Below are 26,945 nucleotides of genomic sequence, written 5' to 3' on the forward strand. Positions count from 1 at the left end.
AGTAACCAAAGACTCCCTGGAGTCCATAGGAGTGAGTAAGGACCACGTATGGATCCAAGCTGTAGCTCTGAAGATAACCTGCAAAAAAGTTAAGTTGTGTTGTCTGTTAAAAATCATATCGTTTCTGCAGTTCCGTATAGCCCATAGTACCGCACATATTCCAATCCGAATACGAGCTGCCGTAATCTGTGCAACCCCAGCTAACCACGTCCCAAACAAAGACGCAATATCTACTGGGGGATTAATATTAAAAGCTATATGAATCGTTCTCCAAAGTAACTTGGCAAGTGGGCATTCAGTGAATAAATGTTGTATTGTCTCATCCCGAGGACAAAAACAACACCGCGAGTTGCCTACCCATCGCCTCTTAAGTAAGTTGTCCTTTGTGAGTATTACTTACTTGTGGACAAACCATATAAAAATTTTAATCCGCAAAGGAACCTTAACCTTTCATATATGAAGTGACCTTGAGAGGGGGCCAGAATTAATCAAATCCAATCTTCCTTACGTTGCACAATATTGTAAACGGTAGGATATTGTAAGGCCAAAGGTGCCTCTCCTAACCATGTATCCTCCCAAAATCTTGTTGACATCCCGTTGCCAACCAAGAATTTGACCCTACGAAAGAACATATCATTCGTTCTCATAAGTCCCTTCCAGAACGGTGAATCAGTTGGTCTAATGGTAGTCTGGGCTAGCGTTTTCGAGTGCAAATACTTATTGCGTAGGATTTGAGACCACATGCCCTCCGGCTCTGTCCCTAACCTGTACAACCATTTGCTCATAAGGCATTTATTCTTAATTTCCAAGTTCTCAATACCGAGACCCCTTGGTCTTTAGGTTGACAAAGGATATCCCATCGCGCGAGACGGTATTTCCTCTTGGCCTCATCAGACTGCCAAAAGAATCAAGATCTAAAGAAATCAAGTCGCTTTCGGACCCCTTTCGGAATTTCGAAGAACGAAAGTAAAAACATTAGCATACTAGTTAGTACTGAGTTGATCAGAACTAATCGACCTCCATATGACATCAGCTTGCCCTTCCAGCAGCTGAGTGTTTAATACATTTCCATTCTTTATTGGATAACTTACGGTGATGAATCGGAATACCCAAGTAACTGAATGGTAAAGCACCTAATTCACATCCAAACAATTGTCTGTAAGTATGTTCCTCGTCTTTGGCCTTTCCAAAATAGAACACCTCGCTCTTATGGAAATTGATCTTTAAGCCAGACAATTGTTCGAATAGACATAAGATAAGTTTCATGTTACATGCCTTAGCTATGTCATGTTCCATGAAAAGAATAGTGTCATCAGCATATTGTAGAATGGACACCCCTCCATCAACCAGATGAGGAACTAGACCCTCTACATAACTATGTTGCTTGGCCCTGCCAATAATGACGGCCAACATATCTGCCACAATATTGAACAGAAGGGGTGACATGGAATTCCCTTGTCTCAACCCCTTATGCGTCTGGAAATAGTGACCAATGTCATCGTTCACCTTAATTCCGACACTACCCTTCTGAACTTGAGTATCCACCTGGTGCCTCCAGGTTTCACTAAAACTCTTCATGCACATTGCCTGCTGAAGAAAATGCCATTTTACTTTATCATAAGCCTTCTCGAAATCCACTTTTAAGATAACCCCATCTAGTTTCTTCGAGTGAATCTCATGAAGTGTTTCATGTAAGACAACTACTCCTTCGAGTATGTGTCGTCCCGGCATGAATGCTGTCTGACTAGGTTGAACCACTGAGTGAGCAATTTGTGTCAATCTATTGGTTCCAACCTTTGTGAAGATTTTAAAACTCACATTCAGCAGGCAAATAGGTCGAAATTGTTCTATCCGGACCGCCTCATTCTTCTTTGGTAATAACGTTATCGTACCAAAGTTTAGGTGAAACAACTCCAAATGGCCATCGAAAAAGTCATGAAACATAGGCATAAGATCATCTTTAATGATATGCCAACATTTCTTATAGAATTAGCTGGAAACCCATCTGGTCCCGGTGCTTTATTCGGCTTCATTTGAGTTATGACCAAATGAACTTTTTCAGTAAACGGTGCAGAGAGAACATCATTCTCCACTGCCTGTAATTGAGGTATATCATACATAGGATATGCCAAAATTGTTTTGTGAAATTGATCAACTTGACAAGTGGATTATGGCCGTCAGGTTACTGGAATCATGCCGACTCCAAGTAAACTCATGGATCGGGTACAAACCCAAGCGACATGCAACTACGATTGCGTACGTGTGCGCGAATGTGCAATTACATTTGTGCGGTGTGCAAGTGTAGTTGTGTGTGGCATGGGAAAGACAAAGTAAAAATAATAAACGTAAATCAATCAAAAAAGAAAAAGTCAAAATCTACACGATCTTCACCTGATATAAAATGGTGTTGGAGTTACTACATGAAATTTGCTGCTAGATGAAAATTAGCAAATCCAGTATTTTTAATATAAAATTGATTATTTTTTAAAATTTTGACTTAAAACAAATTTAATATGCGAAGTAAAATAAAAAAGGGAATAACTGTTCAGAGTTTGAATCATCATTGGAGCTTATACGAGATACACATCCAATGAATTTATTAGAACCTGGACTCAATTGTGACTTGCACGCTAGGAGAAGGGAGATTGGAATAGATACATTCATATAACTATCAACCTGCTAAGAGCAACTCTAGCAGACCCCACAAAACGCACATACCCGCAAAAGTCCAGGCTCGGCCCAATTTTTCGGTCAGAACAGAGCCCACATACTCGCCCGGCCGTATTTTTTTGCGCAGCCCGCAAACCGCACACCCTGACCGCTATAACTGCGGTTCCGCGACTCGTTTGCGGGTTCAAACCCTATCCCCCGCCGCCGTCGAGCCACGCGATTCCCTTTCCCCCTCTTCACATTTCTGGCTGCCGGCCACCACCCGCCCCGCCTCTAGCCGCCATGTGGGGCCGAATGTGGAGCTCCGGATGCGGCTCCGGCAGCAAATCCGACGGCGGAAGGGACCTGGAGCGCGAGCGGCGCGTCAGGTCGGACGACGCAAGGAAGCGCGGCATCCGGAAGTAGACCAACCGCTGCATGTCGCCGCGTCGAGCTTCCAGCGGAGCAAGACGGAAGAGTACGACCGTCGCCGCGCATCCTTCTCCTCCACGAGGTCTTCGTACGCCGGGAGCTCCTCGTCATCCGGCGTGGGCTTTCTCCCCGTGAAGAGGGAGTGGTCGAAGGACGAGGAGGAGCCGGAGGAGCCGGCGCCGTTCGCCTTCATCCCCGTGAAGGAGGAGCCCGAGGAGCCCCCTCCGCTCGGCCGCAACAGAGTCGTCGGGCCCGAGGACTACGTCGCGGACGTCGACGCCGTTGTGGCCGCCATCACCGAGTGGAGCGTGCGGGAGGAGGCGGAGCGCCGGTGCCACGCCGAGGAGCTTGAAGACCTCGAGTGGCGGCAGGCGGTCGCCGCCAACAAGAAGGCCGAGGAGTGGCGCCGCATCCGCGCGGAGCAGGCGGCGAAGTACGTCGACCTGTGCAGCTCCGGCGAGGAGGATTGAGCGTCGCTAGGCCTCCACGGCATCGTCCTCACCGCCGTCAGATCTCACCGCCGTCCGATCCAACCCCCTCTAGTACTAGTTAAAGTAGCATGTAGTATGATCTATGCTTGTAATTTGTTGATCATGTAGTATGTATGAATTATGTAGTATGTGATGTGATGAACTATGTTTGTGCAATTTCTTCCGCGGAAGTGTTTTTTTCAAATTATGCAGGTTTAGATACGGTATCTGTTCGGCCGCGCTAGTTTTCGACCCGCAAACGCGATCTTCATGAAATCACAAACGCGTTTTGCGGGTCAAATTTTTGCAGGGTCTGCTAGAGTTGCTCTAACAACCCTATCCAGGAAGGGTCAGACGCTTCCACCAAAGTTTACAAGTATTACGTGCATGTACATGCATACCCTGCATGATTGGTGGCATGCTGTATGAGGAGTCATTTTCTATGAAACTATGAAGCGCATCCAGCTGATTTTGCTGTGGACAGTTGCTTCTGACTTTTGCTGCTTGCAAAGCTGAGCTGGGACAGCTCTCGTACAGAGTAGAATAGAATCAGTGCTATTATGTGACCTATAGTATTCCAAGAGCGTGTTATGATGGAGAACCCTTGTCAACTTGTGTTTTGAAATCGATCAACTTGATGAGTGGATGACGGCCATCTGGTTACCAGAAATCACGGCGACTCTAGTCCATGTAAACTCACGGACCGGTTAAAAACCAAATCAGCTTGTGCTAAACATAAGATGCCATTTGTGGCGGCTACAGTGTTTACACAGTAGCTGGCCGGCCTCTATCACCGATAATACATGCGTGCTCGCGGACGAGCGAGTGAGGAGGGCGCGTTCTGCCTTGTCCGAAACACTCGCCGGCGTCTTGCAGCCAATTTGCCTCTTGTCCTGTTCCGGTAGGTACATCACAGCCCGTCACGGCAGCCAGGAACTTGGCATTCTAAATAGGGCTGGTGGTTTGAGATTGTATGACGCACGGGTAGGAAATTATTATCTCACCGACCAGGCATGGCGCTGCTGTTCTTTTTAGATAGAGTTAGTTGGAAGGCAGCAAATGTGAGAAATTAATTTGAAGACTGTTGGTTGATAGACTATACAAACTAGACGATACCCTGCGCGTTCAAAGTTTTGGTTGATAACATATGACTTGTTATATATATTTTTTCGAAACGGAGGCAAAATATTTGCCTCATTCATTAAATAAGAGAGAAGTGTTTTAGAGTGTTACAAATGATCCGTATGCCCGGCATGGCAACTACTCGCGCACAAGAATACACCCCAGTTTTTTAGCTCCCGCGATAATCCAAAGCTTGACGTCGTTGATGATAGCACGGAGAAGGACCGGAGGCGGTGCGCTCTTGTGTCGGAAGACCCGAGCATTACGCTCGCTCCAGATCGTCCAAGAGACTAGCATTGTAAGTGAGGCCAGGGCTCGTCGGTTTGGGTTTTGCAAGCAGGTTCGCTTTTCCCACCATTTCAAAACGGATCCATCCAAATGCCAAGAGGAGGTGTCCATGTGTGCTAGACCAAATTCAAGGATGACCGAGTTCCATAGCCTTATGGTGTAGCGGCATTTGTAGAAGAGGTGTGCACCCGTCTCGCCAACACGATTGCAAAGCGGGCAAAGACCACAGTTTTGCCAACCGCGCCGCTCCAATCTGTCGGCTGTCCAAATCCGGTCTTGGATAGCCAACCAAGCAAAAAACTTGATCTTAGGAGGGGCCCAAGCCTTCCAGATCATAAAGTCCATGGGCGAAAGTGTCAGTCCAAGAAACTGAGCCTTGTAGGCGGTGGCCGCGGAGTAGGACCCGTCGTTGGCGTGTTTCCAAATAATGTCATCGTCAGTTTGTTGATCCAAGTGTAGGTCATGCACAAGCATCCATAACGTGAAGAATTGGAGGATGTGGGCACCGGAGACAATGGTGTTGCGACCGATCTTAAGAATCCAAGCATCTCCATGGAGGGCCTCCCGCACCTTCCAGTTCTTGCGCGTGGAGGCCGCATAAATCAAGGGGGCAATGTCCTTCGGTTTCCGCCCAAGAAGCCATGGGGAATCCCAAAAAGGTGTTTTGGCACCATTGCCCAAAATGATGGTCGTTGAGGCATAGAAGAAGTCCATGTCCTCCTCCGTGCAAGGGTTCCCAAGCCCCACCCAAAGCTTGTTTGGCTCCTTCCATTCATACCATGGCCACCTAAGGCGTAAGGCACAAGCAAACTTGTCAGTGTCTAGAACCCCAAGGCCTCCATACTCCCTGGGGCGGCAAACCACCTTCCAATTCACTTTACATTTGGCACCGGTCGTCTTATCTGAACCAGACCAAAGGAAAGCCCTCTCCAATTTGTTGATGTTGTGAAGAGAGCGTGGTGGCACGATGAGAGGTGTGATGGCATACACTGCTTGGGAGGAAATAACCGATCTGACCAGTGTCGTGGGCCTGATGGTGGTGATGTTTTGGCCGTCCCAGGTGGCAAGCTTGCCGGCCGCCTTGTCTTCAAGGTATTGGAAACCACAGTCTTGAGCTGCCAGACCGAGAGTGGGAGTCCCAGGTATTTCATCGGGAAGGTGGCTCTAGACACGGGAACGGCACTGAGGACATGATCCAAGTCAACATTGGCACATCTGATTGGCACAACCGAACTCTTGTGGAAGTTGGTGCATAGACCCGTGACATCCCCGAAACCCTTCAAGATGGTGGCGAGGTTGTCGACGTCGCTTTTGATTGGGGCCATGAAAATAGCTGCGTCATCCGCATATAAGGAGGTTCTCATCATAGCGCCTCGTCCCCGAATCTTATGCAGGAGGCCCTTCCTAGTTGCCAACTCAAGAATTTGGTGAAGCGGGTCAACTGCGAGGACGAATAGCAGCGGCGAGATCGGGTCCCCTTGACGAAAACCACGACCATGATAGATGGGAGGTCCGGGCAGCCCATTGAGCAGGAAACGCGAGGATGAGGAGCAAAGCAGTGCGGCAATCCATTCACGGAATTTGCTAGGGAAACCCCTACGTTGCAGGAGGTCCAGGATGAATTCCCATTTGACAGAGTCGAAGGCTTTTCTTATGTCAAGCTTGAACAGAAGGGCAGGGGTCTTGCGCTTGTGGAGGCGTCGAGTAAAGTTCCGCACATACATGAAGTTGTCATGGATACTTCTCTTTTTTATGAAGGCGCTTTGGGCGTTGGAGATGAGGGCATCCATATGCGGGGCAAGCCGCAAGGAGAGCACCTTAGCAATGATTTTGGCAATGGCATGGATGAGGCTTATGGGCCTATAATCGGAGATGCCCTCCGCGCCATCCTTCTTGGGCAAGAGCACCACATTGGCGGAGTTCAACCATTGAAGATTGGACGTGTGAAGGGAGTCAAACCGGTGGATGACTCGCATGATATCAGGTTTGACGATGGCCCAACATTTCTTGAAAAAGATACCCGTGAAGCCGTCCGGGCCGGGAGCCTTGTCGCTTGGCATTTCTTTAATGGCGTTCCAAACCTCCTCCTCAGTGATAGTGTCATCCAGGGTGTGAAGGTCGACCGGCTGCACATTGAGCTCCTCCCAATTGAAGTCAAGGTTGCTCGTGTGCCCCTTCCCCATGACCTCAGAGAAGTGGTCATGGATGATCTTTTCTTTTTGGCCATGGTCAGTAACCCAACCGCTTGCGAGCTTGATGCGGTGGATGTGGTTCTTTCTTCTTCGGGCATTGACGCGGCGGTGGAAGAACTTTGTGTTTGCATCACCCTCCTTGAGGTTAGTGATTCGGGCGCATTGGCTCTTTCTGGCCCTCTGCAGAACTGCCAAACTGATCACCCTGCGTTTTAGTCTAGCACGTAGGTCAAGCTCCTCCGGCGATAGGGGGCGCGATTCCTGCGCAATGTCCAGCCTTAGGATCACTAGTAGTGCCGCGCGAAAGTGAATGTTCGCTGCTGAGAAGAGTCTTCTACTCCACTCCTTGAGACGTAGCGCGGTCTTCTTGAGCTTGTGATGCAAAATGAGATAAGGCTCCGTGTGTGACACGCCCTCGGCCCATGCCTTTTGGACGATGTCATGGAATCCTGGAAGGGAGGTCCAGAAATTTTCAAACTTGAAAGACTGAGGTCTTTTGGGTCCTTTGTCATCAGCAAGCAAGAGAGGGCAGTGGTCGGAGAGGGATGACGACAAGGCATGCAACACATGGGTGTTGAAGGTGGTGTCCCACTCGGCGTTGCAGAAGAAGGATTCAAGTTTGCAAAGGGTGGGATTTGTCCTCTCATTGCTCCAGGTGAAACGCCTGTTCTGTAGATGGATCTCCTTGAGCTCGCAAGATTGCAAAGTGGCACGAAAGCGATTGATTCTGCTACGGTTAACATTTCGTTTGTTTCTATCCCTGGCACGGTAGATTTGGTTGAAGTCTCCAGTGGCAAGCCATGCCACTCCCGGAGGTGGCTTCTGGCTAAGCAGCTCCGCAAAGAAAGCATCTTTGGAGGCGCTGTCGGTGGGGCCATAGACGGACGTGATTTTGAAGGAGGAGTCGGAAGCGCGAATCCGCACAATAGCAGAGAGACAAAAAGTCGAGGTGGTGATGTCGGAGACATGAAGGAGGCTGTCATCCCATAGCATAAGGATTCCGCCCCTGGTTCCGGTGGCCGGTCGGTGCGCGAAACTCTGAAGCTTGTTTCCACCGAGAGAAGCAGCAATGTATCTGTCAACGGTGCTCAACTTAGTCTCCTGGAGACAGACCAAATGACAAGTGGTGTCAGAGATGGTAGCCTTGACAGCTGCTCTACGGTCCGGGCAATTAAGCCCTCTCACATTCCAGCTGAGTGTATTGATAGGCTGTTCTGTCATGGGTTCACAGCAGATGCCCTTTGACTAACATAAGGAATAACAATAATACAACCAGGAGGGGATCCAAGTCCCAGGTACATGGCCCGCGGCCGAACCTGACTAAACACCAACACACACACACAATGGGAACACAGTCCCATCTACAAGACCCAAAGTAACTAAAACCTATGCACGAACTGGATAAGTGCAAACTAGTAGCAAGTGCAATCCCCTGGAAAGCATCAGGATGGCGTACTAACATAACAAACATGAAGGCTCTAACCCAGGGACTGCCTACTCAGGCGATCGCCGGCTGCGATCCCTGGCCATCTTGTTCCAGCCACACAGAGTCCATGGCCGCTGCACCACCGTGGTCTATCAGCGCGTCCTCGACAGCAGCAACAGCACTATCGTCAAGCTTGAAAAAATCCCTCATGGCCACAATCACTTCAGGGGGAGCTGCTCCTTGAATCTCTCCGTGAACACATTCAGGGTTGAAGTGGTGACATCTTCACCATCTTTGGTTATGCCCAGGCTGCGACAAACAAGGCGCTCAGCCACCTTTGCAACCGGGGCAGCCGGCGTGCGGTTGGAAGGGCGCCTGATCCGTTGCAGAGAGATCCCGCCTTCCTTGGAGATCCTCATGCCTGCCAAGGTCTTCCGACGGGCTGCTGGAGGGCTTGGCCTCGGTGATGCCATGGGTGCTTCAGAAGGTTGCACAGATGTGAGCGGCAGGAGCGCCGGCTGTTTTGAGCAGAAGAGCGTTGCTGGAAGCTCTAGACAGGGCACAACGAGCTCCGCCAAGCCAGCGGGCAGGTCGTGTCCAGCATCAACAAGGCAAGCACGGGTTGGCGAAGGGGTTCGCTGCAGGTTGCCGTTGCACTGCAGAGGCGAAGTGGGCGAGGCTTCAAAGCCTGGGGGCCGCATCGGGGACATGTCCAGAAGAGGTCGCTGCATCATGGTCGGCGAACAAAGCTCGATGAGCGCTAGACTCAGGTTTTGGGAGGCCGCAGCAGCATGAGCTTCGTCACGCTTGGAGGTCGGCGGGGTTCGGAGCACCGTTGTAGGAGAAAGGGGTGGTGATGTCGGGGGGGGGGGGGGGTGCGTGCGTCCCCGGATATGCGCCTGGCAGAGGCCGGCCACTGCTGCCTGACCGGGCTACGGCCCCGAGTGCCGACAGCATCTGAAGCAGGCTCAAGCTCCCCAACACGCATGGGAGGAGCGCACAGGGGGCCAGAGCCGAGAGGCACCGGAACAGCGCCCTGGACAGCGGGCAGCCCAGAGTTGCCGCGGCGGCGACCATCGCGGCTCCCCTGACGCCCATCCCGGCGTTCTCTGTCGGTGTCGCGCTGCTCCTCACGCGGAGCACGGGAGAGGCTCCGGCGGATGCGGTCGCCCCAGCCTTGCCCACCTCTGGACGTGCCCCGGCCGTCGCGCCCCCGGCCACGGTCCCCTTCGTCGTCCCGGTCCCTGCGGTCTTGGCGGCCCCGCTGAATAGGACGAGAGATGCGCTCGCGCCTGTCACGCGGCATCGTCTCCCCATCCACGATGTTTGATTTCCAGGGGTTAGGCCTGGACACCACTTTGCCAGAGGATGGATCTTCATGGATGTCGAGGTGGACTAGGACACGATGCTCCAGCCCCTTGCGCCCGTACACCGGGGCGCCACCGTTGCGGGCGGGGAAAGTGACCCAGCTCACCCTTGGCACCCTTCTTGGGCATGGCGTCCACGCCCACAATGCCAGCACATCGGTCACCGACTTGATCTTGGATGCCGGCTCGATGTAGTCCAGCGAGCAGCCGGAGCCGACGGCCTTGGCAACCGCCTCCTCGTCCCAAGCGTACAGCGGCAGCCCCTCGAGGCAGAGGCGCACGTGGTGGCGGAGGTCGACATGCTCTGCATGGGCTTCCAGGCGCCAGGCTCGCATCTGAAGCTTGGTGTCGCCGAACGGGAGCTCCCGGCGGGATGTGGCGATGTCAGCGTGATGCTTGTGGATGAAACGCACCAGGAACCGCTCGGGGAAGTGGAAGACGACGATGACATCCGACGCCAAGGCGCCAACCTCGTCTGCAATGACCGCAGCAACCTCGTTGGTGGAGGCACGGCGGTCGCGGTCGAACTAGGCCACCACCCCGTTGGATTCCAGGAGCGCCGCCTCCACTTGCATGGCCGGGGTGTTGTGGATGAAGGCGAACACCTCCAGGCGGGCGTTGTGGTCACCAGCCCAGGCCGAAGAAGCAGCGGAGGAGGAAGCCATGTCAGCTTGGGGAGGCACGGGCGTGGGCGCCGGCAGGCGGATACGAGCAGGCGCGAGAGGAGGAGCTCGACGCAGAGCGGGCGAGGGAGCACCGGGGCGCAGGTGCGGGCGCGAAGCGTGGGTGCAGCTACGCGCTATGTGGCCGGAGCGGAAGCACCGTCTGCAGGTGACAGGGTCGCGGCAGTCGACGGCGCGATGTCGAGGCTTGAGACAGTGGAAGCAGAGGCCTTTTATCCAGGCGGGGGGAGGGGCGCGGGGAGTGAAGGCAGTAACAGGGGCCGGCGCAGGGCGCGGCCGCCCATGCCTGACCTCGATCCATGGCGTCGTCACCTCATCCTCGAGCCCCGCAGTCGCCGCGCCGCGCGGGAGTGATTGCTCAGCCGCGGCCTGTGCAGGGGTGGGCCGAAAGCACGCAAGCCATCCCGAACGGTCTCCGCCATTAACACCATCAATGCACGAGGGATGGCGGAACAGCCTGAAGCAGGAGCATTGAAGATGGTGGTTGGGGGTGCGCGGGGAAGGAGCTCGGGCGGGGTCTCCAGGACGCAGTCCACCTCAGAGTCCTCGCTGGAAGGGCAACCAGGAGGCGGAGGCGGAGGAGTGCCCCAATCTGGATCTGGATCAGATTCCCGCGGAGCCGGCCACGAAGAGCGCTGCGGGTCAGGGAAGCCCCAAGGAAGAGGCTGGGACGGACCGGCAAGGCAGGCCAGGTAGGAGAGCGGCTGGGGCTGTGCGGTGGCCGGCGGCGCCGGAGTGAAAGCCGCCGGTATGGGCCAGTGGGCGATGGGTTGGGGCGGGTCGGGAGCGGACATAGCTAGAGGAAGTCTCGTTGCATGACTAATAGTGACTACACGACTTGTTATATTTGATTATGTAGAGTTGTAAAATATTTATTGAACATACATAGAATAATTAAAAGAAAAATATTTTTCCATGCATGGTTCAATGTTTTGGTTGGTCTTTCACTATACATGATTGCATGTTGAGTTAGGCCTTATCTCATTCATAGTTGTATGGTGAGGTGGCATGTTTGTATGTTAAGATAAATAAGTTAGTGGGAATCACTCTCTTATGTATATAGGATAAGGTACGGGCATCTCCAACACGCTCTTAAAACAGAAACAGTTTCCTGTTTGGTTTCGTAGTAATTTCAAAAATTTTCCTACGCACACGCAAGATCATGTGATGCATAGCAACGAGAGGGGAGAGTGTTGTCTACGTACCCACGCAGACCGACTGCGGAAGCGTTGACACGACGTAGAGGAAGTAGTCGTATGTCTTCACGATCCAACCGATCAAGCACCGAAACTACGGCACCTCCGAGTCCGAGCACACGTTCAGCTCGATGACGATCCCCGGACTCCGATCCAGCAAAGTGTCGGGGAAGAGTTCCGTCAGCACGACGGCGTGGTGACGATCTTGATGCACTACAGTAGCAGGGCTTCGCCTAAACTCCGCTACAGTATTATCGAGGATTATGGTGGCAGGGGGCACTGCACACGGCTAAGGAATAGATCACGTGGATCAACTTGTGTGTTTCTGGAGTGCCTCTGCCTCAGTATATAAAGGACCAAAGGGGGGAGGCTGGCCGGCCACATAGGGCGCGCCAGGAGAGTCCTACTCCCTCTGGGAGTAGGATTCCCCCCCCCCCCCAATCCTAGTTGGAATAGGATTCCTTGAGGGGGGAAAGAGAGAGAGGGGGCCGGCCACCTCTCCTAGTCCTAATAGGACTAGGGGAAGGGGGGAGGCGCACATCCACCTTGGGCTGCCCCTTTCTCCTTTCCACTAAAGCTCACTAAGGCCCATATAGCTCCCGGGGGGTTCCGGTAACCTCCCGGTACTCCGGTAAAATCCCGATTTCACCCGGAACACTTCTGATATCCAAACATAGGCTTCCAATATATCAATCTTTATGTCTCGACCATTTCGAGACTCCTCGTCATGTCCGTGATCACATCCGGGACTCCGAACAACCTTCGGTACATCAAAATGCATAAACTCATAATATAACTGTCATCGTAACCTTAAGCGTGCGGACCCTACGGGTTTGAGAACAGTGTAGACATGACCGAGACATGTCTCCGGCCAATAACCAATAGCGTGACCTGGATGCCCATATTGGCTCCTACATATTCTACGAAGATCTTTATCGGTCAGACCGCATAACAACATACGTTGTTCCCTTTGTCATCGGTATGTTACTTGCCCGAGATTCGATCGTCGGTATCCTATACCTAGTTCAATCTCGTTACCGGCAAGTCTCTTTACTCGTTCTGTAATACATCATCCCGCAACTAACTCATTAGTTGCAATGCTTGCAAGGCTTATGTGATGTGCATTACCGAGAGGGCCCAGAGATACCTCTCCGACAATTGGAGTGACAAATCCTAATCTCGAAATACGCAAACCCAACATCTACCTTTGGAGACACCTGTAATGCTCCTTTATAATCACCCAGTTACGTCGTGACATTTGGTAGCACCCAAAGTGTTCCTCCGGCAAACGGGAGTAGCATAATCTCATAGTCATAGGAACATGTATAAGTCATGAAGAAAGCAATAGCAACATACTAAACGATCGGGTGCTAAGCCAATGGAATGGGTCATGTCAATCAGATCATTCAACTAATGATGTGATCCCGTTATCAAATAACAACTCCTTTGTCTATGGTTAGGAAACATAACCATCTTTGATTAACGAGCTAGTCAAGTAGAGGCATACTAGTGACACTCTGTTTGTCTATGTATTCACACATGTATTATGTTTCCGGTTAATACAATTCTAGCATGAATAATAAACATTTATCATGAAATAAGGAAATAAATAATAACTTTATTATTGCCTCTAGGGCATATTTCCTTCAGTCTCCCACTTGCACTAGAGTCAATAATCTAGATCACATCACTATGTGATTAACATCGATAGTTCACATCATCATGTGATTAACACCCATAGTTCACATCGCCATGTGACCAACACCCAAAGGGTTTACTAGATTCGGTAATCTAGTTCACATCGCTATGCGATTAACACCCAAAGAGTACTAAGGTGTGATCATGTTTTGCTTGTGAGAGAATCTTAGTCAACGGTCTTTCACATTCAGATCCGTTATGTATTTTGCAATTTTCTATGTCTACAATGCTCTGCACGGAGCTATTCTAGCTAATTGCTCCCACTTTCAATATGTATCTAGATCGAGACTTAGAGTCATCTAGATCAGTGTCAAAACTTGCATCGACGTAACCCTTTACGGCGAACCTTTTTGTCACGTCCATAATCGAGAAACATATCCTTATTTCATTACGGATAATTCTGACCGCTGTCCAGTGATCTACTCCTAGATCACTATTGTACTCCCTTTCCAAATCAGTGCAGGGTATACAATAGATCTGGTATACAGCATGACATACTTTATAGAACCTATGGCCAAGGCATAGGGAATGACTTTCATTCTCTTTCTATCTTCTGCCGTGGTCGGGCTTTGAGTCTTACTCGACTTCACACCTTGTAATACAGGCAAGAACTCTTTCTTTGACTGCTCCATTTTTAACTACTTCAAAATCTTGTCAAGGTATGTACTCTTTGAAAAAACTTATCAAGCGTCTTGATCTATCTCTATAGATCTTGAAGCTCAATATGTAAGCAGCTTCACCGAAGTCTTTCTTTGAAAACACTCTTTATGCTTTACAGAATAATTCTACATTATTTCCGATCAACAATATGTCATTCACATATACTTATCAGAAATGCTGTAGTGCTCCCACTCACTTTCTTGTAAATACAGGCTTCACCGCAAGTCTGTATAAAACTATATGCTTTGATCAACTCATCAAAGTGTATATTCCAACTCTGAGATGCCTGCACCAGTCCACAGATGGATCGCTGGAGCTTGCACAATTTGTTAGCACCTTTCGGATTGACAAAACCTTCTGGTTGCATCATATACAACTCTTCTTTAATAAATCCATTAAGGAATGCAGTTTTGTTTATCTATTTGCCAGATTTCATAAAATGCGGCAATTACTAACATGATTCGGACAGACTCAAGCATAGATACGAGTGAGAAACTCTCATCGTAGTCAACACCTTGAACTTGTCGAAAACCTTTTTGCGACAATTCTAGCTTTGTTAGATAGTAACACTACTATCAGCGTCCGTCTTCCTCTTGAAGATCCATTTATTTTCTATGGCTTGCCGATCATCGGGCAAGTCAACCAAAGTCCATACTTTGTTCTCATACATGGATCCTATCTCAGATTTTGTGGCCTCAAACCATTTCGCGGAATCTGGGCTCATCATCGCTTCCTCATAGTTCGCAAGTTCGTCATGGTCTAGTAACATGACTTCCAGAACAGGATTACCGTACCACTCTGGCGCGGATTTCACTCTGGTTTACCTACGAGATTCAGTAGTAACTTGATCTGAAGTTACATGATCATCATCATTAGCTTCCTCACTAATTGGTGTGGTAGTCACAAGAACAGAATTTCTGTGATAAACTACTTTCCAATAAGGGAGAAGGTACAATTACCTTATCAAGTTTTCTACTTTCCTCCCACTCACTTCTTTTGAGAGAAACTCCTTCTCTAGAAAGTTTCCGAATTTAGCAACAAAGGTCTTGCCTTTGGATATGTGATAGAAGGTGTATCCAATAGTTTCTTTTGGATATCCTATGAAGACACATTTCTTCGATTTGGGTTTGAGCTTATCAGGTTGAAACTTTTTCACATAAGCATCACAACCCCAAACTTTAAAAAACGACAACTTTGGTTTCTTGCCAAACCACAGTTCATAAGGCGTCGTCTCAACGGATTTTGATGGTGCCCTATTTAACGTGAATGCAGCTGTCTCTAATGCATAACCCCAAAACGATAGTGATAGATCGGTAAGATACATCATAGATTGCACTATATCCAATAAAGTACGGTTATGACGTTCGGACACACCATTACATTGTGGTGTTCCAGGTGGCATGAGTAGTGAAACTATTTCACATTGTTTTTAACTGAAGGCCAAACTCGTAACTCAAATACTCTTCTCTACGATCAGATTGTAGAAACTTTATTTTCTTGTTACGATGATTTTTCACTTCACTCTGAAATTCTTTGAACTTTTCAAATGTTTCAGACTTATGTTTCATCAAGTAGATATACTCATATCTGCTCAAATCATCTGTGAAGATCAGAAAATAATGATACTTGTCGCAAGCCTTAATATTCATTGGACCACATACATCAGTTTGTATGATTTCCAACAAATCTGTTGCTTGCTTCATTGTTCCGGAGAACGGCGTTTTAGTCATCTTGCCCATAAGGCATGGTTTGCAAGCATCAAATGATTCATAATCAAGTGATTCCAAAATCCCATCAGCATGGAGTTTCTTCATGCGCTTTACACCAATATGACCTAAACGGCAGTGCTACAAATAAGTTGCACTATCATTATTAACTTTGCATCTTTTGGTTTCAATATTATGATTATGTGTATCACTACGATCGAGATCCAACGAACTATTTTCATTGGGTGTGTAACCATATAAGGTTTTATTCATGTAAACAGAACAACAATTTATTCTCTTACTTAAATGAATAACCCTATTACAATAAACATGATCAAATCATATTCATGCTCAACGCAAACACCAAATAACACTTATTCAGGTTCAACACTAATCCCGAAAGTATAGGGAGTGTGCAATGATGATCATATCAATCTTGGAACCACTTCCAACACACATCGTCACTTCACCCTTAACTAGTCTCTGTTTATTCTGCAACTCCCGTTTCGAGTTACTAATCTTAGCAACTGAACTAGTATCAAATACTGAGGGGTTGCTATAAACACTAGTAAAGTACACATCAATAACATGTATATCAAATATACTTATGTTCACTTTGCCATCCTTCTTATCTGCCAATCACTTGGGATAGTTCCGCTTCCAGTGACCAGTCCCTTTGCAGTAGAAGCACTTAGTCTCAGGCTTAGTATCAGACTTGGGCTTCTTCACTTAAGCAGCAACTTGCTTGCTGTTCTTCTTGAAGTTCCCCTTCTTCCCTCTGCCCTTTTCTTGAAACTAGTGGTCTTGTCTACCATCAACACTTGATGTTTTTCTCGATTTCTACCTTCGTCAATTTCCGCATTACGAAGAGCTTGTGAATCGTTTCCGTTATCCCTTGCATATCATAGTTCATCACGAAGTTCTACTAACTTGGTGATGGTGACTAGAGAATTCTGTCAATCACTATCTTATCTGGAAGATTAACTCCCACTTGATTCAAGCGATTGTAGTACCCAGACAATCTGAGCACATGCTCACTAGTTGAGCGATTCTCATCCATTTTTTAGCTATAGAACTTGTTGGAGACTTCATATCTCTCAACTCGGGTATTTGCTTGAAATATTAACTTCAACTCCTGGAACATCTCATATGGTCCATGACGTTCAAAACGTCTTTGAAGTCCCGATTCTAAGCCGTTAAGCATGGTGCACTTAAACTATCAAGTAGTCATCATATTGAGCTAGCCAAACGTTCATAACGTCTGCATCTGCTCCTGCAATAGGTCTGTCACCTAGCGGTGCATCAAGGACATAATTCTTCTGTGCAGCAATGAGGATAGACCTCAGATCACGGATCCAATCCGCATCATTGCTACTAACATCTTTCAACACAATTTTCTCTAGGAACATATCAAAATAAACACAGGGAAGCAACAACGCGAGCTATTGATCTACAACATAATTTGCAAAATACTACCAGGACTAAGTTCATGATAAATTTAAGTTTAATTTAATCATATTACTTAAGAACTCCCACTTAGATAGACATCCCTCTAATCCTCTAAGTGATCACGTGATCCAAATCAACTAAACCATGTCCGATCATCACGTGAGATGGAGTAGTTTCATTGGTGAACATCACTATGTTGATCATATCTACTATATGATTCACGCTCGACCTTTCGGTCTCCGTGTTCCGATGCCATATCTGCATATGCTAGGCTCGTCAAGTTTAACCTGAGTATTCCGCGTGTGCAAAACTGGCTTGCACCCGTTGTAGATGGGCGTAGAGCTTATCACACCCGATCATCACGTGGTGTCTAGGCACGACGAACTTTGGCAACGGTGCATACTCAGGGAGAACACTTCTTGATAATTAGTGAGAGATCATCTTATAATGCTACCGTCAATCAAAGCAAGATAAGATGCATAAAAGGATAAACATCACATGCAATCAATATAAGTGATATGATATGGCCATCATCATCTTGTGCTTGTGATCTCCATCTCCGAAGCACCGTCGTGATCACCATCGTCACCGGCGCGACACCTTGATCTCCATCGTAGCATCATTGTCGTCTCGCCAATCTTATGCTTCCACGACTATCGCTACCGCTTAGTGATAAAGTAAAGCATTACATCGCGATTTCATTGCATACAATAAAACGACAACCATAAGGCTCTTGCCAGTTGCCGATAACTCGGTTACAAAACATGATCATCTCATACAATAAAATTCAGCATCATGTCTTGACCATATCACATCACAACATGCCCTGCAAAAACAAGTTAGACGTCCTCTACTTTGTTGTTGCAAGTTTTACGTGGCTGCTACAGGCTTAAGTAAGAACCAATCTCACCTACGCATCAAAACCACAACGATAGTTTGTCAAATAGACTCCGTTTTAACCTTCGCAAGGACCGGGCGTAGCCATACTTGGTTCAACTAAAGTTGGAGAGACAGTCGCCCGCAAGCCACCTGTGTGCAAAGCACGTCGGGGGAACCGGTCTTGCGTAAGCGTACGCGTAATGTTGGTCCGGGTCGTCTCGTCCAACAATGCCGCCGAACCAAAGTATGACATGCTGGTAGGCAGTATGACTTATATCGCCCACAACTCACTTGTGTTCTACTCGTGCATATAACATCAACATAAATAACCTAGGCTCGGATGCCACTGTTGGGTTTCGTAGTAATTTCAAAAAATTTCCTACGCACACGCAAGATCATGTGATGCATAGCAACGAGAGGGGAGAGTGTTGTCTATGTACCCACGCAGACCGACTGCGGAAGCGTTGACACGACGTAGAGGAAGTAGTCGTACGTCTTCACGATCCAACCGATCAAGCACCGAAACTACGGCACCTCCGAGTTCGAGCACACGTTCAGCTCGATGACGATCCACGGACTCCGATCCAGCAAAGTGTCGGGCAAGAGTTCCGTCAGCACGACGGCGTGGTGACGATCTTGATGCACTACAGCAGCAGGGCTTCACCTAAACTCCGCTACAGTATTATCGAGGATTATGGTGGCAGGGGGCACCGCACACGGCTAAGGAATAGATCACGTGGATCAACTTGTGTGTTTCTGGGGTGCCTCTGCCTCAGTATATAAAGGACCAAAGGGGGAAGGCTGGCCGGCCACATAGGGCGCGCCAGGAGAGTCCTACTCCCTCTGGGAGTAGGATTCCCCCCCAATCCTAGTTGGAATAGGATTCCTTGAGGGGGGAAAGAGAGAGAGGGGGCCGGCCACCTCTCCTAGTCCTAATAGGACTAGGGGAAGGGGGGAGGCGCACAGTCACCTTGGGCTGCCCCTTTCTCCTTTCCACTAAAGCTCACTAAGGCCCATATAGCTCCCGGGGGGTTCCGGTAACCTCCCGGTACTCCGGTAAAATCCCGATTTCACCCGGAACACTTCCGATATCCAAACATAGGCTTCCAATATATCAATCTTTATGTCTCGACCATTTCGAGACTCCTCGTCATGTCCGTGATCACATCCGGGACTCCGAACAACCTTCGGTACATCAAAATGCATAAACTCATAATATAACTGTCATCATAACCTTAAGCGTGCGGACCCTACGGGTTCGAGAACAATGTAGACATGACCGAGACATGTCTCCGGCCAATAACCAATAGCGTGACCTGGATGCCCATATTGGCTCCTACATATTCTATGAAGATCTTTATCGGTCAGACCGCATAACAACATACGTTGTTCCCTTTGTCATCGGTATGTTACTTGCCCGAGATTCGATCGTCGGTATCCAATACCTAGTTCAATCTCGTTACCGGCAAGTCTCTTTACTCGTTCTGTAATACATCATCCCGCAACTAACTCATTAGTTGCAATGCTTGCAAGGCTTATGTGATGTGCATTACCGAGAGGGCCCAGAGATACCTCTCCGACAATCGGAGTGACAAATCCTAATCTCGAAATACGCCAACCCAACATCTACCTTTGGAGACACCTGTAATGCTCCTTTATAATCACCCAGTTACGTTGTGACGTTTGGTAGCACCCAAAGTGTTCCTCCGGCAAACGGGAGTTGCATAATCTCATAGTCATAGGAACATGTATAAGTCATGAAGAAAGCAATAGCAACATACTAAACGATCGGGTGCTAAGCCAATGGAATGGGTCATGTCAATCAGATCATTCAAGTAATGATGTGATCCCGTTATCAAATAACAACTCCTTTGTCTATGGTTAGGAAACATAACCATCTTTGATTAACGAGCTAGTCAAGTAGAGGCATACTAGTGACACTCTGTTTGTCTATGTATTCACACATGTATTATGTTTCCGGTTAATACAATTCTAGCATGAATAATAAACATATATCATGAAATAAGGAAATAAATAATAACTTTATTATTGCCTCTAGGGCATATTTCCTTCATTTCCATGTATAAGGTATGAGCGCCTTCAACTAGCTAGGCGACCATTTGTACGGTATAGGCTAGCTTCATCCAAAATGGCGCTTGTTTGCCCATTCTTTTAGAGTAGAATTTTGTTTGTTTAGTCTATGCAGAACATGAGAAGACCGAAGAAAAACGCCTCCCGGGTCGCTCCTAGGGCGACTTCGGAGGCCACCCCTGCCGTCTGCCCTAGGGTACCTTAAATCGCTGCCCTCCCCGCGCCGCCGCCGGAGGAGGCCGTCGGAGCTGACGGCGGCGGCGGGGCTCTTCCCGTCCGATTTTCTCCTTCCCTCCCCGCGGTTGGCTGTCTTCCTCCTGCCACCAGAATGGGACGCTTGCGCCTAGATCTCGTGCCCTGTAGGTGCTGCAGCATCAACATGACCATCCATGTGCGCCACCAGTCGTGTCCTCCGATGATCCGTACTGGTGGTGGTGTGGTGCGGCGCCTGGTCTTGGCCAAGATCTGAAGGTGTGCGTCGTGGACGGGCTGGATCCGGCGGGATCTAGGCTGTGGTAGCTTGTAGGCGTCTGGTGCTGGCGTGGATCGACATGATCTGGCGCTTGGCAGCGGTGCTCCGAAGGTGCTTGAGGCGGCAAATGGCTGAATCTCAGTTCTGCTTCACCAGGCGGCTTTTAGGAGATGTGCCTCCTCTGTGGGCGTTTGGGCAGCGATTCGTGCCGTGTCTTGGTCGGGTGCTGATCAAGCGGATCTCGACTGGCTTGATCCGGTGATGGCTGGCACTCTTGCGGCGTCCCTGTCTGGCTGATGTGACGGGGGCCTCTTTCTGGTGGTCACTCGTCGGCTTGGTATATGCGGTGGTGCATCCGTTGTAGCGGGAAGTGGTGGATCCTCGGTGGTGGTGCGTGTGACTTGGCCATTGGGCTTCACGTGCCAGGCTACCCCGTGCCTCCCATCCTCATGACGGACAGTGAAGATATTCATCGTTCTTCGGTGATGGTTGGGGTGTGCCCTCACATTGGCATTGGTGCTAGCACAGTCGTTGTTGTCTGTGTTCTCAGATTTGTTGTCTCAGTAAATGCCTGATGTGTGGTGTTCACTTTGATCCGAAATTTCAGTGCTGATCGAGACATTGCATGAGGACTTCTTCTATGGCAAGTTGGTGGTGACAACACAGGGACTTCGTCTATGGTGGTGCTCTTTGAATACCAGGTCCTAGGTTCTGGGGTGAAAACCCTAGGTCCAGCCTTCACTGGTCGTACCTAGCAGTGGCGGTTCTGCCCCCTTGTTGAAGACACTGTTTGGAGCTTAGCCGGTCCTTGTCTTCTTGGTGAAAACTCGTGATCTAGCCTATGTGGTTTGATCCAGCGATGATGGTGTTCATGCACCATTTCCCTGTTGAAGGTGTCGCTTTTAGGACAACCTTCTCGTCGTCCGGGTGTTGCCAATGACAGTGGTAGTAGTTGATGTTTTGTTGTAGTGGGTCGTTTGCCTCGCCCATTGACCCTTTGGGTCTTTTCTTTTTCTTTTTGGTTGTGTGCATCTTAATTATATAGAGGCCGGGTGTGTACTCGTTGTGTTTTGTATCCACTTGATGCGATATTACGAGTCAATAAAGAATGCCCTTTATCGAGAAGAAAGAACATGAGAACAAATCTTGGGAAATCTAGCAAGTTATAGATTTGTCGACAAGTTAAAGAAAAAAATGTAACATACACGTAAAGGAATGTATCAAAATGTACTATACACATAAAGAAATCAACGACACACTAGTAAAATGTAACATACATTACGTGAAACAGAAACAGTTTTGTATTATTTCAAAGATAAACAAATACGACATACACATCAACAGATCAACTACACACTACAGCTCGCTTGAGTACCATTTATTTAGTAATGGTACAGACGATTTTTCTTGTTAACAGATACAGAGTTGCGGACGGCAAAGGTACCCTACATGAACTTGGCCTTGATAGCGTCCACCTGGCCGTTGTCGATCCGGAAGGCCTTAGCAAGCACGTCGCTTGGCACTGGCGGTGCGGCAGCGAAGAGTGTGGTGGCGATCACTTGTGTGCCCTGAAGCTGGCTGTTAAAGCCGGCGATCACGGAGGCGGGGCCACGACCCCTATTCTGCTGGAAGTGCACGAGCCCACGTGGGAAGGCGAACACGTCTCCAACAGTGACGGTCTTAGTGAAGAGCTTGTTGGCGGTGGTGATGAAGCCCACCTCCAGGACTCCCTCGAGGACGAAGATGATCTCGGTGGCGCGTGGGTGGGTGTGCGGCGGGTTCTGGCCTCCGGGCGCGTAGTCAATGCGTGCCATGGACACGCCAAGCGTGTTCACCCCAGGGAATGACTGCACGTTCGCCGCCGTGACGTTCGACCCTGCCGCGTTGTTGGTGTTGCCAGCCCTCTTCAGACCGGCGAAGAAGAAGTCGTCCGCCGTGATGTCCACCTTGCACGGGAACCCGTTCAGCTTGATTGCTACCGACATTCGTTTTGAGGAAAACACCACGTCATCAACAAGAGCCAGCACGAAAATTGCAACAACAAACTTTACAAAGATGATGACTTACGGGATGCCAAGTCGGCGACGCAGACGTCCTGGAGCATGTCGGCGTCCCCGGCCAGGGAGGAGGCTGCGAGCGAGAGGAGGACGGCGCAGGCCGCTACCACGGAAAACTGAAGCCTCGCCATGATCGGTTGGCCAATGCTTGCTTGCTATCAGCTTGGTGGTGTAGTTGCCAGAGTGCTTCTTGGCTGTGGAAATTAGCAACGGTAGGAGCTGGTACTTATAGGCAGTGTGGTTTGCGTATGGAACTATGGATACCATGCATCGCCGTATCAAGGTCGTAGGCTCGGATGGGGAGGGAAACACGCAAGAGCCTGCGCATCCGATTCCATTAATTTGGAGCCAATGGGGATATACTAGATTAGTTGTTTTTGCACTCCTTGCAGGCTAGTACGTACCTGCTGCACATGCGTTCTTGAATCGATCCATGATCCATTCATTCGGTGGTATATCCTGTTGGAGACAACAGACCCGAGTTGCACATGATAGTTTGTATAGCGGTTATCAAGTTGAGCTTATTTCTTGGGCGTGGGACGAAGCTGTTCACTTGGATCAGAGAGGAGTCATTTGGTCAATGACTCCATGAAATTATCCTGATTTTCCTGTGGCTTCTGACTTTTGCTGCTCGCGAGGCTGAGCTGGGATAGCTCTCGTCCAGAGAAGAATAAAACCAGTAGTGGAATTGTCTGACCTAGTCCTCCAGGTGCGTGTTATGAGACTGAGACCCCTTGTCAAAAAAAAGAAAGACTAAGGCCACGTTCCAGTGTTCTGGAATCGATCAAGTTGATCTCCTTAAATTCACAAAGCGGTTAAAAAACCAAGCGACTTATGCTGACCAATCAGATGCAAAACCTGGCGGCTAGAGAGCAAATCAATAGCTGGCCGGCCGGCTCTATCACTGATAGTGGGCCAGTTCTTTTCGTCGATTCTCTCAGAATCGCCCCCCTCCCCAGCTTCTCTCAAAATTGTCACTTCATATTTTTTTTACAATCCTATTTAGTTAAGGTCTAATTAGTTAGGATTGTAAAAAACATATAGAGTGGTGATTTTGAGAGAAGCTGGGGAGGGGGGCGATTCTGGTAGAATCGCCCAAAAAAACTGGCCCAGTATGTGCTTGCTCGTGGACAAGGAAGGAGACACGCTCTGCCTTGTCCGAAAAGCTCACCGTCGTCTAACTGTTGTCCTCTTCCGGTCGCAGGCAGTCTTTGCAGCCGGGAACTTGGCATTCTTATTTAGGGCCGGTGATTTGAGATTGTACAACGCGCGAGTATGAAACATTATCTTGTTGAGCAGAAATGCGGGTCTGCTGCTCCTTCTAGGTAAGTTACAGTTGGAAGTTAGCAAAGGTAGGCCAACGCTGGCTTGCTTTGCCATGGCACCATGCTAAACACCCTTAGTTAACAAGTACTCCTAGTCCTACTTACGGTTTCTCCTTTTTTGAATGGAACAAGGACATGTTGGGTTGGGGCAGGTTCAAATTACGCAACCTATCTATTAGAAATTGCACGCATGCAAAAAGAAAAAAAAGATACAAAGGGCTCACGATTTAATTTTTCGGAAATGTCTTCTAGCTTTATATACGGAGTTGTATGTGCTTCCAATGACTGTCTAAGATTTGGGGCTACAGCTTGATTCCCTTGAGTGGGCTCTTTGCGGCAACGCTGGCCTTGCTGATGTTGACCGTGTGCATTGATTTGCTCCTCGTATGCATGGTAATGTCCTGTTGTGATGTCCACATTAGGGTTGTGAGTGTGTACGCATATCGTTGCAAGATGCTCCGGCTTGCAGCAGGGACTTCTTCACCGAAAGTGGGGGCGACAGTACAAGATGAGTCAGGTTTTGTGATGCCTTCGGGCACAAGGTCTCGAACTCCAGAGTGAAAAATCTTGTCCTGATCTGCTGTGATTTTACTCGTCAATGATAGTGTTTCACATCATCTTCTAATTGGAGGCATTATCTAGAGTTTACTCGGACTCCCTCTTCGGGGTGAAAACCCATGATGTACCCTTGGTGGGTGGATGTAGCGATGTCAAAGCTCGCAACATCGTTTCCCTCTTGGAGGCATTGTTGTCGAAGCACTTCTCCCATAGTCCGGGTTCTAACATCAATGGTGGTGGTGGTGGTGGTGGTGGTGTGTGTGTGTGTGTGTGCGCGCGCGCGCGTGGCCAGCCGCCATGCCGCCGAAGAAGTATGTGGTCCCCCGCGCTGCGACGGATGCGACCGCCGCCGTCGCCCAGCTGAAGCAGAGGAAGCCGAGGGCGCAGCCGTCCAAGCCCCCGGGCATGTCCAACACTGACTGGAGGGCGGAAGTTCAGCGCCGAGAGGCTGTCATCACCGACCGGCGAAATAGGGACAACGCCAAGAAGGCCCGGGACAGCGCGGCGCTCACGACTGCAGCGGTGGCGGAGCACTCGGCCGAACAAGCCGAGGCGGCTCGCGCGGGGATGATGAATCCACCTGGCAGCCACGCCCCGTACGCGCCCTGAAGCCAGCAAAGCGTCGGTTCTCCGGTCGGCTTCTCGCCATCGCCACAACCCTGGGGCTGCACGCCGTTGCCGGGCTACGCCGACGGTGACGCCGACGCGCACGACGGGTTCAACACCAACATCACCTTCCCCATGGTTACCCGGCCCAGCGCACGCCCTCGCCCGCCTTCGCCGGCGTGCAATACCCTCCGTACACCTACTCACCGCCGGCCTACGCGTCCTCCCCGACGCCCAGCAGCACAGAAGCCGTGCCGACGCCGCCCATCACAGAAGCAGCTCCGACGCCGCCAAGCCCGCGCAGCCGACTCCGCCGACGCCAGAGGCCGACCCAGCCGTTTGATGCGTTGCCCACGTGTCCTTTCTTTTTTTTGTATGCCGAACTTTTTATTTGATCGCCGAACTATGGCAAGCTGATCGCCGAACTAGGCCGCTGATCGCCGAACTTGTGGCATTTTTTTGGGACTGGGAATGACCAAGTTTGAATTTGCGGCAACTTGGGGGGCGGCGCCTAGGGGCGTGGCCGGGAGTTAGATCGCCCTCAGGGCCTAAAAAGCGTCGGGCGGGTGCCCGAAATAGCACCGGCCTATGAGCTGGGGGGCCGAACGAGTGAAGATGCTCTTACATACTTGTACATACCCGCAAAAAAAGAAAAAGAAAAAATTACGTACATGTACATGCATACCATGTCTGATTGGTGGTAATCTTTTTTTTTCAAAGTCACTGATTGGTGGCAAGCTGTTTGAGGAGTCATTTTCTATAAAACTATGACGCGCATCCTGATTTTGTTGTGAAGAATGCTTCTGACTTTTGCCGCTTGGGAAGCTGAGCTGGGACAGCTGTTCGTACAAAGTAGAATAAAAGTAGTGTCTGCTGTCTAGTGGTATTGTGCGAACTAGTATTCCAAGAGCATGTTATGATGCAGAACCCTCGTCAACAAGGAAAAAAGAAGAGTAGATCCCGTATACACACAAAGCATATGCCAAAATTGGTGTTTTGAAATCGATCAACTTGACGAGCGGATGACGGCCGTCAGGTAACCAGAGATCATGGCGACTCCAGTTCAGGTAAAGTCACGGACCGGTGAAAAACCAAATCGGCTTGTGCTAAACAATTACTGCCATTCGTGGCGACTACAGCGTAAACAGTAGCTGGCCGGCCGTCTCTATCACCGACAATACATGCGTGCTCGCGGACGAGGGAGGACGGGGCTTTCTCTGCCTTCTCCGGAAGGCTCGCCTGCGTCTTGCCGTGAATTTACCTGTTGTCCTGTTTCGTAGGTACATCACATGCCTGTCACGGCGGCCGGGAACTTGGCATTCTAAATAGGACTGGTGGTTTGAGATTGTATGACACACGGGTATGAAATTATTATCTCACCGATCAGGCATGGCGTTGCTGTTCTTCTTAGATCGAGTTAGTTGGAAGGCAGCAAAGGTGAGAAAATAATTTGAAGACCGTTGGTTGATAGACTATACAAACTAGATAATACCCCTGCGTTTAAAATTTGGGGTTGATAACATATAACTTGTTATATTTGATTATGTAGAGCTGTAAAATATTTATTGAACATACGCAGAATAATTAAAAGCAAAACATTTTTCCTGCATGGTTGAGTG

At 49.2% G+C, this 26,945-nt stretch overlaps 1 protein-coding gene across 1 annotated transcript; it reads right to left on the reverse strand.

Moving 5' to 3' along the window:
* Positions 1-22,058: 22,058 nt before the first annotated feature.
* Positions 22,059-23,048, reverse strand: LOC125512970 (germin-like protein 1-1). The gene is made up of 2 exons (XM_048678025.2): positions 22,848-23,048; positions 22,059-22,755 (listed from the first exon to the last, which is right to left on the reverse strand). Exons 1-2 carry the CDS (start codon positions 22,966-22,968, stop codon positions 22,226-22,228), a joined length of 651 nt encoding a protein of 216 aa, XP_048533982.1. The 5' UTR covers positions 22,969-23,048; the 3' UTR covers positions 22,059-22,225.
* Positions 23,049-26,945: the final 3,897 nt, after the last annotated feature.

The sequence above is a fragment of the Triticum urartu genome, chromosome 6A, assembly GCF_056163025.1.
Source record: "Triticum urartu cultivar PI428250 chromosome 6A, HENAU_Tu73, whole genome shotgun sequence".
NCBI lineage: Eukaryota > Viridiplantae > Streptophyta > Magnoliopsida > Poales > Poaceae > Triticum > Triticum urartu.

What these genes read in the sequence shown, in the direction of transcription:
- LOC125512970 (XM_048678025.2), bottom strand. Translation starts at nt 22,968, where the DNA reads ATGGCGAGGCTTCAGTTTTCCGTGGTAGCGGCCTGCGCCGTCCTCCTC. An exon ending in CGTCGCCGACTTGGCATCCC is followed by an intron (nt 22,756 to 22,847) that starts GTAAGTCATCAT and finishes GAATGTCGGTAG; the next exon opens with CAATCAAGCTGAACGGGTTC.